The sequence below is a fragment of the Haliaeetus leucocephalus genome, unplaced genomic scaffold (assembly GCF_000737465.1).
Source record: "Haliaeetus leucocephalus isolate CR32 unplaced genomic scaffold, Haliaeetus_leucocephalus-4.0 Scaffold166, whole genome shotgun sequence".
Lineage (NCBI taxonomy): Eukaryota > Metazoa > Chordata > Aves > Accipitriformes > Accipitridae > Haliaeetus > Haliaeetus leucocephalus.
The window spans coordinates 1,516,913-1,530,933 of record NW_010972602.1 but is presented as its reverse complement, the minus strand read 5'-3'; the positions used below and the strand labels follow the sequence as shown (position 1 = coordinate 1,530,933).

Below are 14,021 nucleotides of genomic sequence, written 5' to 3'. Positions count from 1 at the left end.
TTTTTATTGCAAACCTTTCTTTGTTCTGTAGGACAGTCATAGTTACAAGCCCTTTGTTGGACTGCTTGCAGTGGCTTTGCAAGGTGCAAATGGTCTTGGGAAGCCCTGTTCCAAAAGCTACGTTCAAAACTACTGTTTCTTGTTCTCCTGGCTTATATGCTCAGTTTACACTAAAATAACTTCATTGTCTACACGGGAAACACTTCTGATACACACAGGAAAAAGAGATTTGGAATCACAGCATTTAATGACACTAAGAAATATTGCTCCCTGATTAAAGTCAGCATAGATTTCCAAACAGTAAAAAAAACCCAAAACCCACAACAAACAACAAACCCTGAAACTAACCAAACACTCCTCTATCCCCCCCCCCAAACCCCATCTAAAAACAACAGAAAAGGATTAGCTAGGTTGGCAACCAACAATTTGCCGAACATCTGATTAAAATGCTAATTTTATCCTTCTCCTTTGTGTCAGTTCAGACACAATCAATAAACCTTTGCCCCCAAATTATATGCAATGCTACCCCTCATCCACTATGTTCAGATCAGATCACTGGAAGGCTTTCTTCACCCTGTGAAAAGAAAGGTTAAAAAGAAGGCCTAACATGCAATTTCTGCCTCTTACCATAGAATCGTTCAAGTTGGAAAAGACCTTTAAGATCATCAAGCTCAACCATTAACCTAGCACTGCCAAGTCCACCACCAAACCACATCCCTAAGTGGCACATCTACAGGTCTTTTAAATACCTCCAGGGATGGTGACTCTACCACTTCCCTGGGCAGCCTGTTCCAATGCTTGACAACCCTTTTGGTAAAGGAATTTTTCCTAATATCCAATCTAAACCTCCCCTGGTGCAACTTGAGGTGGTTTCCTCTTGTCCTATCACTTGTTATTTGTGAGAAGAGACCAGCCCCCACCTTGCTACAACCTCCTTTCAGGTAGCTGTAGAGAGTGATAAGGTCTGCCCTGAGAATTGAATCAAACGTATCATCAGCTACGTCATTGGAGAACACAAGGGAAACAGGATGTTTTTATATTGCTCCCAAATCTGTAACAGTAATACCAATGTTTCACATCATTTACAAAAAATAGAAATAATGCAAAACATATTTAATAAAGCAGTTAGCTTTCCATTCTTGATGCTCACAAGACTTGGGAAGTTCATCATAGTGCAAGTATTTATTTTTACATATTTGACCTTCATGGTACTTAAGTAACAGATAATACTAAAACCATCACTCAGTGGTTTTCTTGCTGTTATCTTAGTTTACTTTTCTTACCATTTTTTGGAAAATTTGTTGTGATTTCCAGAAAAATAGCTCTTTCAGAGCAGACTTGGCCAGCAGCCCCACATGAAACTGAAGAGGACAAGGAGGCCATATAACATACTTCTGCTCAATGGTAAGGGTTGTTTTGGAAACTGCTAAGACAACAGTACACTGTCCAAGTGGCAAACATGAACACATTGCCTGCTACGCAATGGGGCAGTGAGGGAAATAGCTGAACTATGGGATCTTCCACAAAATTCTACAGATTATATTTGGTAACTCATTCCTTGTGCATTGCAAAAAGGCAACAAAACTAAATAAAAAACTGTGTTTAATTTTGAATAGAAAGGAGAAAATTGTGAAACAGTACTTATGATTCCCTGACATTACCTGGCTATGAAGTCAGAACCAGATGGGCCATCCACATAATTTCTTCTGTTAGCATTCAAGCTGTGAGCAGAAGGTAAATCTTTTGCAGGTTCAACTGCCAGGAAGAACAAAGCTCAAGTTATGATAGTTTAATATTCAGTTAAAACCCATAGTAGAAAAGCATCTGAAATAATGTGAAGTAATGATTTCCAAAGATTTAAAGAATTTTCATTGGTTCCATTATTTAGATTAAAACCCAGTCACTTTCAGCTTTACCTCCTCCAAAGCTCCCATACTGACACTAATTAAGGGAATGGAGAATGACAAATATTACTAGAAAAGGCAAGAGAAGAAATAATAAAGAAAAAAAACTGAAAAAGAGCCACAAAATTAAAAGCAAGCAATCTTTTTAGCAAAAATAAATATTATTCTTCTGGAAGACATTTTTCTGATAAAGACTTTTTTCCCCAAATCCCCAAACTGACATTTTAGCTAGAAAATAGTATTTTGGTCATATCCTAAATTGGTTAGCAATATTCAAAAGATTTAAATCAGATTTATATGTGCTATAAAGCATACAAGTGGAAAAAAAAAAAAAGTATAAAAGCCACATAATGAAAATCTCTTCCCAGCTCTTGGAGAGACAATCACAGCACTACTGTACGAATCTTTAAGTTACCATGACTCTGTACTCATTAACAGATCTCAAGATCTACCCAAGAGGTGGATTTTTAAATTTGAGAATTTACTGATGGAGGACTGTGCCTTTGCACCCAGGTACAAAATGCAATTTTACAATTAACTATCTGTCCACTTTCCCCAGATTTATGTTCCTTTCTCTTGGTATCTTCTCCTCAGCAATACAAACTCTTCAGGCTAAAATCTCTTCTTGGCTCCTTATTACGTTTGTTATCCCTACATGGGCATAAATGGATTCTAGGCTTGCTTAGGTGAGGAAAATTTGCAAGTGATTGTACCACAACAATTTAAATGATTTTTTGGTAATAGACAACAAAATCTAATTATCATTTATGAGATGAGATGAAGATTAACACGAGGAAGGAGTACTTTGCTCCTTCTTTAAGGGGGCTGTACACCACCAAATCTTGTTAACTAAAATATTCACTGTGTTTGTGAACACAATGGCAATCTGTACACATACATACTAAACCAAATCCTTAATATAATTAAATTACCTTGGGGATGCACAACAACTCGAGGTTGTACAAATGATGGCTTCACCACTTCAAACCACCAGAACAATTCTGCCATGAACACCATGTAGTTACTCTACAAAAAAGAAACAAAAAAACCAAAAAAACCAAAACAAAAAAACCAAACCAACCAAAACCAAAAGAAGAAATTTATATTAAAACACAAGCCTGCAAATAAAATAGATTAAGCGGCATTTGGGATATGCCTCTCCATTTCATCAAGTTTACAATCTCTTCTCTACTAATTTCTTAGAAAAAGAGATCAGTAAGACTGATCTGTAGCACCAACTATCCAATACACATAACTTCACCAGATTGTAACCGTTCAGGTTGAAATGTTTCATAATAAGCATATGCTCAGGCCTGATGCCTTGCAGGCAGGGCAGAGAGGTACAGGACAGGTAGAAAAAGATGCCTGTCAAACAGATTAGCCATTTGCATAAAAGTAGCGAAGTTTTGCAAGGCTAGGCAATAAAATTTTCAGAGCTTAACATGAAAAACTCTGGTAGCCCTTAGTTTTAGTGTAGGAATTTTGAATCTGATTTAGGCTTTTGTGTCAAGTATGTGCTTTTTGCCACAATTGTGAAGATGTACCCAAATTTACTAGTCCTTAATGCAAAACAAAAACCAGCAGCAGCATTTGTTTGATGCAGGTTAGAACACGGTTTTAGCTCCAAAGATTTATGCACACTTAATACATTGCTGATATACCTCCCTACTGTATTTTTCCATTACACAGCTATGAAACAGAAGTGTGGGAGCCATCAGATTTAACACAAGGGGGAAAGACTGGTGAAAAGGAAGAAACAACTGATGACATGAACTGCAACAAAAAAGATCAATAGAGGTGAAAAACAGGCAGAAGAAGCAGCAGCAGTTTCTGCTGCAAGAGTATATAATAAAGAGTGCAAAAAGGTGACGTTTGCTGAGTGTAGAGGCTGAAGAGTTCAGAGGCCAAATGATCAGGGTCCTAAGCTGCTACAGCCACATGGGTCAGTGCTACTTCGCATCTAGAAATATCACCTGGATGAGATCAACAAGCACCCAGGCCTGGGCTGGCTCAACCATGTGCCCAGACTTGTGTCTTACAAAGTCTGAAAATGTAAACAATACAAACCTCTACTTATGCATTAAATTGGGAAACTGTAATTAAACAACTTTTTAAAACAGTTTGTTTAAAAAGTCTTTCTGCAAGCAAACCCAAAAATGTCTAGCTAACAATACTTACAAAAGTGTCCTTAGTCACTTTTTTCATGTCATTAACCCTGAATAATTTCAAATATCTGGTTTATTTTCTCCACTTTATGCTATTTTCATTTAACATTTTACACAGTTTAAACGGGAAAACATAAATTAACAAACTTATTGGTTTAATTTTTATAAACAAAATCAAGAGCATTTGCAACTTATAAACTAGTGTTGAAACCCAGAAATATATTTCCATGTGACCCTTTTTAAAAAATAATGGTTTCTTGATATTTGGTCCTATAAAACTTTCTGTACTTGAGAAAATTAGCATTTTTACACTAAACTATCAGGCATTATCTCTTTTTATTTTTCTTCAAGAATGAAATTACGTGAAAAAATAGTCTCTCAGGGAAAGTGGGAATTTATTTGCTTTAGAAAAGTTTCAAAAGAAAGCAATGCCTCTTCCGAGTTTTGTGGTAACACAGACAAATCAGAGGTGATTTAGGAAAAAAGCAAAAAATTACCTCATTTTGTTTGGTTTGTTTTTTTTTTTTTTCCCTTCTTTTGCACAAAGATAGGAAAAATGTCTGGTTAAAGGATATTAGTTGAGTACTTAACATTACATGGTATGGGACAGAATTCTTAAACATATTCACAGTAAAACCCACAGCTTGCCCTGGTCTTCTCTACTTGCTTTGGCTTCTGCCATTGCCAAACTGTTGTAGGAAACGGGATACGGTGCCAAGTGGACTTTTGGTTTGATCAAGGACAGCTGTTACTTTGTTTTTTAGAATGGAGTCAGCTTCTACATTTTTTATATGATTTAAGATGATCTTCAGCATAGACTTTGCTATTGTAGATATTAATAGAGCAATCTTTGTACACATGAAACATTCTCATTAGCAGAGCATGGAGCATTTTTCTAATTTCCAGCCCTTTGTTAGCAATAAGGCCTTCCTTTGTCTCCAAGAAAACCTTGCTGCAGATTAAGAATTGCATTTGGGCTCCTTAAATAAACGCACAGTCTTTAAAAATTAGTTTAAACTTACAAATAGTTTACTCATTCAATTTCACAGAACTATGTAGGAAAGAGACTTGCATATCAACATATATGCTATTCCTTTTCTGAAGGATTTTAGAAGAATGAGGGCTATTAAATATTAGCCAACAAACTGCAGAGTTACAAGAATACAGCAAATGACATAGCTGACAGTTCTTTAACAAAAATCGGACAAATTCTGAGAAAATAAAACCAGTGGTAAATGGTTTCTATTTTAACTTTTTCTTTGTCCAATTTAAGTATTCTCTGGTTGATTAGGCACATATGGCTGCAAAGTCTGTAAGTCTTCTGTTGTCAATTCACCAGCTAGAGGAAGAAAACCTAAGCAGAAAGATGGAGCTTTTTGTAATCCAGGAGGAAAGAGAAGAAAACTACTTTGTATTCTGTGATGGACACATTAACTTTCCACTGCATAACTACATAAATAACCAAGATTGCTCACATTCAATGTTTAACTGTATGTTTGAGCACACCTGGTGTATGCCCACAGAGGACGTACTCAAATTAAAAATTGTATCCAGACTATGTAAGACTTCCATTTAAGACTTCTTTTGACAGCTTCACTATGTTTTCAGTCCCTCAAATGTCAAATTCCATTGTTGCATTAATTTTGTTGCCTTAGAAATGCATACCTCAAATCCTGGAGTGCAGGCAAACACTTGACAAAAATTCTAAACAAAACATTTGATTTCAGAAATAAACCACAGGCATTAGGGGTAAGAATATCTTTTTAAAGTAAACAAAAATTTACAACAAAAATATTTAATAAGAAATGAGATAACCTCAATTCTGTATCAGTAAACCTTAAAATACAATTTTAAATACCTGACATTTTCAACTAAGATTTATTTTTCCCCAAATATTTCTAATGTAGATAAAGCCTTTACTCCAGCAAAGGGATACTCAGACTGAAAGCTGCTCATATACTTCAGTATATAGCGAAAGGATCAGCCAGATGTTGCCATAGTTGTTACATACAAGCTATAAACAGACTAGGAAAAACCCCACCTCTGCTTATTCAGCACAACAGAACTGAATGAGGAAGAGTTCATAGCATAATCTTTTCCATTCAAAGAAAACGTTAAGCATAGCATTTTGGTATCACACACTGATTTGATTAGGAAGCAACATACATAAAGAAAAAAAATCAGATGTACTTCTCAAAATATGATTTTTAATGCCATAATTTCTAAATATTACAATTTCTACAATTTTCCTCTTAATATTTCCCCCTCCCCTTACCTCATCTCAAACATTTACATTTTTAACTATTTTTTTTACTACCAAAATGAATTGTAAAATGTTCTAATCATAGCTTTGTTCCCATCTAAAATAATATTGTATTTAAATACTCCAATTTCTTATGTTTATGTTGAAATGCAGCGTTTAATAGTGACTATTTTATGAAGGATTCAGATATTCCTTGTGAGAACATCTTCTATGCAGTCCTGAACTACTTACTGTAAGACAGATTATTTTTCCAAAATCACCAAAGCAGTATTTACTGAAGTAAAAATGAAACTCTTGGCTGCAAAGCCTGCTTAGAACTGAGGCTACTTTAGAGTTTGACAGTGAAGCATCATGATGGAAACAACATTTTATCAGAAGTTATTTTTAGTCAAAAAAGGATGTTAATAATAATGATCAAAGGGGGATACTGTTGACCAGTAACTTAATTTTTTGGAAAAACTAACTGTGGGTCTGTAGTAATCCTGCTAACCAGGGCTAGAAAGAATGTAGATATTATTTCCACAGATTTTGCCTTGATTATGCCCAAAAAAGTTCTATTACTTCATCACATGATTATCATATGCACTTATACACAGAAATATTCAGAAGCATAACCGAATTGTAATAGTACTGAAAAATAACTAAGCTCTGAGCAGCTCAGACTGGCCCAAAACCACTGAACAGCAGATGGCAGACTTACAGCTTCACAGATGCTTTTATTTGCTAATCATTCTGATTTATTTTTTTCAATTTGATATCTGCAGACTGTTCAGTAGTTGTATGTAGCCAGCTGTACTACTGGTTACATTTTATCTATTGCATCTTCTGGTACTATACAATAAAAATCCTTCTGTTTAACAGATTTTGGAAGATAATCTTTTGGAAAAAAAAAAATTCCCATATTCTGAGTATAAAATCTCAAGTCATTACTTGCTTCTGTATCAAAGGGAGACACAAGCTACCTTGTTTTATAAAATTTTATACAAAAAAGATAACCAATTTTCTTTAATATCTCTATTCTCCCTCCACAATTTCAAAATCACTATTAATTTTTAAATCAAATTAGCTAACAGAAATAGTACATCCGATCTTGCCACTTAAAATGAATTATATCTTTCCAATATTTATAGGGTTTAGATCTGCATATTTATAGAATAGTAACTACAAGGTCGTATATACAAATGATACGCATAATTTGTAATCAGGCTTGAATCCACTAAAATTGAACGCAAAAGCAGCCATAAACGCTTTTAGGAATTTTCTCAAAATGAACATAAAAATACACTGTAAAATTCATATCACAAGGCACATTAAAATCTCTGTTCAGTAGGCCAGGAAAGTAAGTTACCTCAAATGCAAATCCATAGTTTATATGTTACAAAAGTGTCAACATATATGCATAAAGATTGAATTAAAAAAATTGATTGTTTCCAACTCTCTGGAGAAGGCCAAATTACAACGCTGTGTATAATCCACGCACTACCAGTTTGCTGTATCTCCTGCCACAGGTTAATAGATGTCATGACAACTCAAACTGAAAACTCCAGTATGCCTTGTTTCAGACCAGAAGAAAGAAGTGAGAAAACTGGCCAATTAACATCAGTGAAAGCAAACCACACTGCTTCCCTTTAATGAGTCAGGAACATTTAGTCCCCCTCAGTAGAGAAATCTTCTCTTGAACTTTTCCCTGGCTGAATCTTCCTTTTCATTCCTGATCCCAAATCCTTTTAAACCAGCCAGATAGGAATCAAATCCCTGGACTGACTCTGACCATACATACCTAACTGCCACCTCAAACACAGCCAGCTGCTCTCCCAGGTCCTTAAGGAATCCATACGCATGCTTACAGGGACTTGAATTGTAAATTCACATTTGGGTTAGCAGCCTGATTGGCAGTGGTTTTTTTCATTGAGATTGGAGGGAAAGCTGTATAACACGTGTGGACATTGTGTAGCCCTTAATTTGCAGGATTTATCTATGCCACATATTTGAACACTATTTTTCACATCTCGGAGGGCATGGTGCTGATTATAGCTTCTGCTTACATTGTTTGCAAAGTCACCATCAACATTATATCAGAAAGTGCGAGTATTCAAAACTGCTGAAGTGCAATAAATATTTTTAGTATAAAACAATCCTTTAGGTATTGTATTTTCCTGTTCAATTCAGCAGGGGGGAAAAAAAAAAAAAAAAAGTAGTTCTGGAACCAGCCTCTCCATCTGGCCTACTGGGCCTTTGATAGTGCAATTGTTTGTTCTGTCTGCTCTGGTTAGTAATTAAGTGCAAAAGCAAGCTACCTATTCCATGTGCTTAGTTGTGATTCTGCACAGTTTAGAGTCTGGCCCACATTTAGGTCAGAGGAATGCCCTTCACAGACAAGAGACAGCAATCATCTCTCAGATTTGCTTCATTTCACATTCAGAAAGCTTTCATTCGGAATAAATGTGCCTTCTGCATGAGTTTGGGTGAACAGACTCTATGGTTATCAGAAAACAGCAGCCAAAGAGAGGAAGCATCCATGCTGAAGGGCAGCACATTAAAGTCTCCCAAGAACCGAGAGGCTGCAGAGACTTGTGGCCCTGTTGAATCCCCAAGAACCCCCACACTCAGAATATCAGGACTCAGCCAGATCTGTACAGGGCCATCAGCACCTGCTAGCGTCAACAACAGGTTGTATAACCCTAACCGCGCCTACAAGGGCAGTAGCTATTATATGCAGACAAAAAGCACACGATTATATGTATATACACACCTAAAGAGACAACTGAACCGCTTGAGAGACTTTCTGGACACCTTCCCAAAAGCCACCGGTGGGCCAGTATGACCCCCTACTTCTGGGAGACCACTGGGTTGGCCTGCAACCCAGTAAAAATGACTGAGTGAGTGAGGGTGTGTGTGAACTGTGCGAGCAAATGAATGCATTGTGTGAATAGTTCTCTCTTATTAATAAAATGGATTCATTCTATTAATAATAGCAGTTGAATTAATAAAAGGTGTTCTAATATCAGTTGTGATCTGCATCTCACCCTGACTCAATCCTCTATCAATGAAAAAGGAACGTACAACAATACACGTAGATTAAACGAGCAGCACAAGTTTAGGATCACTATTTAAAAAAAACAAACCAAACCAAAAAATCCACAGATTTTTGAAGGCTCAGTTAAAGAAACACTTACAAGAGACAAAAATTAACTGTGTGTCAGTTGATTCAATGCCAAGTTCCCATGTGAGCTCTCAAATCATGGCAATCATCAAATGATTCAAGCCATCTGTCAGTACCCTCTGATAGTTAACCTCACAAATGACTTGTTCTTAGGTCTGAACCCTATGATCCTACTAGAATAAACTGGCAGAGAGTGATCTAAAAATATCAAGAATATAACCAAATACAACTGAAGATGTGGTTCTCTTTTAGAAATACTTTCAACATGTATCTCACACGAGAAATGGAACATGCGAGATGCATTTTTTCTTTCATATTCAGGGACCATACATGTCCCTTATAACATCCTTTCAGGAATTATACATTCCATAAGACTTTTATTCAAGCCACAAATGCTACATACTATTACAGTGTAGTGCTAATCAACTGTTGGGCCAAAGCAATAACAAAGTCTTTACTGTTCTGTAGGGTGGTTTGTGCTTCCTGTGATGGCAGTTCATGCAAGTCCTTCTATTTCTACAAACTTGTTCTTTAGATAGGCAGAACGCATGTGTGTCAAGACACAACAAAACAGCTCTTGCAGTTCTATAAAATTTCCCAGATACAGGTGAAGAACAAGATATTATTAAAAACCAAACCAAAACAAAACCTGTCTCAGAATAAAACTGGTTACAGCAGAAGGGAAGAAGGAGAATCAGGGCAAAAAAGCAATCCACACAAATAAAGAGAGATCCAAGATTTTCTATTCTTTCCTCTTGTTAAATATGCAGGGAGGACTAAAAAAATATTGTGTTTATTTTTATGTAATCTCTCTCTACTTGTGTTGGCCTGTCTCAAAGGAAAACAACCTGGAATCAGTATGGTCCCTTGGTGGTGCCTCAAGCATCCATGGAATGTATTCAAGTATTTTTTTCTTTAACAGCAGTAGCCCTGCCTTAGTAAACATCTTATGAAGAACTTCACAAATGTATTTTTCTTAGAAGAGGAGAAATGGGCATGTGAGGACCAACAAAACTTACTTTCTGCTTAATTTGATTATGACACATTAAAGCTGTCTAGAAAACCAGACAAAGCCTATTTCTTCTCTGTGCTAAAACAGAACTAAGCCAACACAGTTTCATCTGCTGCAAAATCTGAGAGCCTATATCAAAGACTCTGGATGCTTGTTAAATGAAGTTTTAAATTAATCTGAACTTGTTTCTGTGCATTTTGATGGGAAAGCCAAAAGCAGGCACAATCACCTTGGTCAAGTTCTGCACTAGTTTTCTGTATCGTATACTATCTACAACCTACCTTGATTTAACATAACAGGACAGTGCAGTGTGCCTTGTAAAGAATATAAGGTATTGCACTTCGTGCTTGATCACTTTAAAAGAAAGAGACTCTGCTCCCTTCCTTCTCAAGAACTAGCACAAAGTCAGGATACTTAGCGTAATTTCTAGGACCACACAAGGCACAGTATTGTCATTCCCAAAACTCAGCCATAATTTTTTTCTTGAGGCTTTTTCCAACATATCAGCAGTTTGGTTCTTTTTATTCTTTCTGTCAGCACTATGAATGTCACAGACTTTTAATCAAAAGCATAGTGCCACCTACTGTGCAGTATGAGTCACCCTGAAAACAAATAGAAATTTTTGCTGATTAACAGACACCTGAAACAAAGACACATGCTTCTGTAAATCCTAAACCCTGATACTACATAAATTTTATAGACTGAGATAATGGTGACTGCTACTAACCAGTTTAATTCAATGTGTAATATTTAAAATATCCATTTACAATACAAGTTTTTTCAAAGTGACAATAAAATTCTTTGGAGACTATGTACATTTATTAAAACTTACTCTAATCAGATGCACTGGAAAACTAAGAAAGAGCTCCTTTAACTGTGAATTTATTTTGAAAGCAAATTAATTCTTAACACTGGAAAAACAGCGTTTATAGCACTAGCCAAAGTTTCTGTGCCAAGTTTTAGAAGAAAAACTTGGCAGCCTGTCTTTGTAGCATTTACATGTAAATAAGTAACCACACCACAGCAACTTGTAAAAACATGATCACAAAAGGGCTCAGTTCTAGAAATACTCTAAATCTTTGAAAGAACTCTAAATCCTCTCTAAAAACAGTGTTCAGAAACAGCAAAATTACTAAGTCTGTAGCATTTTAAAAGTGTAAAGTCTGATGCATTGGGATATTGACAAAATATTTAATATAGTTACTTTTTTTAAAATTGAAGCTTCACAGTGCATACTGGCTTGAGAAATAATTCAAACCATTCCTATAAAAAATGGTATTAATTGTCACAAATGAAACCGAAGAATAATAAAATCCATTTATTTATTTTTTACATATATCTGTAAGCAGAGAGAAAAAATCAAAATGCTGTGAAGGAGTCCCACTCAAGATCATTGAATATGGTTGTAGGACCGTATGTTGGGAAACTACAGACAAGAGAGACTGCAATGCAGCAGGTTTTTTACAAGTATGTAGGTACATTACTGTATCTGAAATTTAAAACCACCAAAAGCTGACTGAAAGCAGTCACTAAACAACTTTGCATACACAAAATAAAACAGCAACAGCTAAGTAGTCTAGACTTAAGTCCTACTGCCCTTACTCACCCTGGCAGCTCATTACTTATTTGAAAAGTATTGGGTTCAACCCTAAAGGAGACAACAAAGCTGTATTCAGGCTCTGGCCTCTGTGACTCAGCTTGTGAGACTGCTATAAAGATCATAAAAAACAGTGAAATGACTGAGATATTTAGAAACCAATTACATCCCATCTGCAATGGATATGCTGACTCCATAAAAATAATATTTAATTCCCTAAAGGCAGGCCAACAAGAATCTTAAACAAACGAAGAGCATTTTATATAGAAGAAAGTCTTAGAGAAACACAAGAATGAAAAATTATAGTTACAGTTAGCCAAGAAATAACTTGATTACTCCTTGTCTTTCCACACCGGCTTAAAAAATGATAGAATAAGCAAAACCTTTTTTTCCTCCTTCTAAAAGAGCACAATCTTAGAATGACCGAAAACGCTTAATTGCTTATTAAAAGAACTGTATATGTTGCAATTGCGTTCCTGCTTGTGTTCCAGGCATAAACCCATTAGATTTTTTCAATGACATTAACTCAGAAGTTTGCACTTTTACAAAAGTGAAAAAGCTTTACAGTTAATACCCACAAAATTATTGCGTACACAGAAACAAGTAAGAAAGGTGAGTAATAATTCCATAAATAACTCTTCAATATTTTGTCATTTTGTTAAAGCCTTAAAAAATTTAAGCTAATGTAGATCACTATTACCTTTTAACAGAACTATCACAGATTACATGCTTTAACTAATAATTAATAAGATAAAGTGTGAAATAGTTTTGCATAAAATCAAAGATTTTATAAATACTTTCACAAGTGCTTTTTAAAAAATACTTGAAATTACTAGAACAACGTAACTGCCAAAAGAAAGTGGTTTTACATGCTACTGAAATTTGTGTTGCATGCTATACCACAAGAGATGCAAACTGATTTTTCAAATAGCAGCAGACAAAAAAAAGGCTAAATATATCATTAGCAAAACAGTCCTGTGGACACTGCTTGCATTTTTATTTATTTTTACCTTTATTGAAGAAGCTGCGTAGAGCATATCCTCAAGACTGAAATGGCAACACTGGTTAAGGTATTCCTGACAAAATTCTTGAATCAATTGTAGATTATACAGACTGTCAGCCAAAGACATCGTCTCTTTCAAACAAATATCTAAAAAGGAAGAATAGAAGCAAAGATTAGATTTGGTTACAGATTTGCAAAAAAAGTGCTCTTTGCTTTGCTGGATTCTGGAGCATTTTCTGGACCAATTCAGATTTGATTCTCTGCCCCCCTCCCCAGAAGGCTTTTATTTTTCTATTTCAGAAACTTAAGCAGTGACGACTCTACATTTTCTCTTTGCAGTTTTATATCTTTAGACATTTTCCTAAACATGAATTTTGTTTTTCCACTTTTGACAAGTTTATTTTTTTCTGCTTTGCCTTTTGTGAAAATGGAAGTTACGCTCTAACTCCTGCTATTTCCATATAAAAACCCCCATTTTTAATCACTAATATACATTTTTTTCAACTAGATTTTCTATCAGCAATAGCAGCAAGAAACATATGCTTTTTCACAAAGTTCTCCACACATACTAGTTCTTTGTCTTTGCATAGGGATCTGAGAGTACATTTTAATGCTATTAACCCCAAACCTTCCAAAAAAACCAGCATCAGTTCAGTCTTATGTATTATTTTTGTAGATTTACATGTTTGATATGAGATTTTACAAGGATCTGAAGCCTCTGATATATGAATTACTACTCTCTGTTTGAAAGTGCTATTTAAAGACAAAGCAGTGGTAGCAGTGAACAGACTAGTGTAGTTGTAGAGTATTCTCTGAATACTATTTACGCCCAGCTAACCACCTGTTTTCTTTTTGTGACTGCTTCTTGGAAAATTAAGCAGCAATAACAACTTTCAAAAAAAAAAAAGGGGGGG

General features: G+C 35.4%; 1 protein-coding gene across 4 annotated transcripts in view; it reads right to left on the bottom strand.

Annotated features, from left to right (window-relative positions):
* CAMSAP2 (calmodulin regulated spectrin-associated protein family, member 2) overlaps positions 1-14,021 on the bottom strand; it is a 90,985-nt gene that overhangs the window by 17,996 nt on the left and 58,968 nt on the right. For all 4 annotated transcript variants that reach the window (XM_010563422.1, XM_010563420.1, XM_010563421.1 and 1 more), the window contains 3 exons: positions 13,115-13,254; positions 2,837-2,930; positions 1,662-1,755 (listed from right to left, as the gene is read on the bottom strand). In XM_010563422.1, coding sequence (XP_010561724.1) covers positions 1,662-1,755; positions 2,837-2,930; positions 13,115-13,254 — 328 coding nt within the window. The remainder of the gene's footprint in view (positions 1-1,661; positions 1,756-2,836; positions 2,931-13,114; positions 13,255-14,021) is intronic.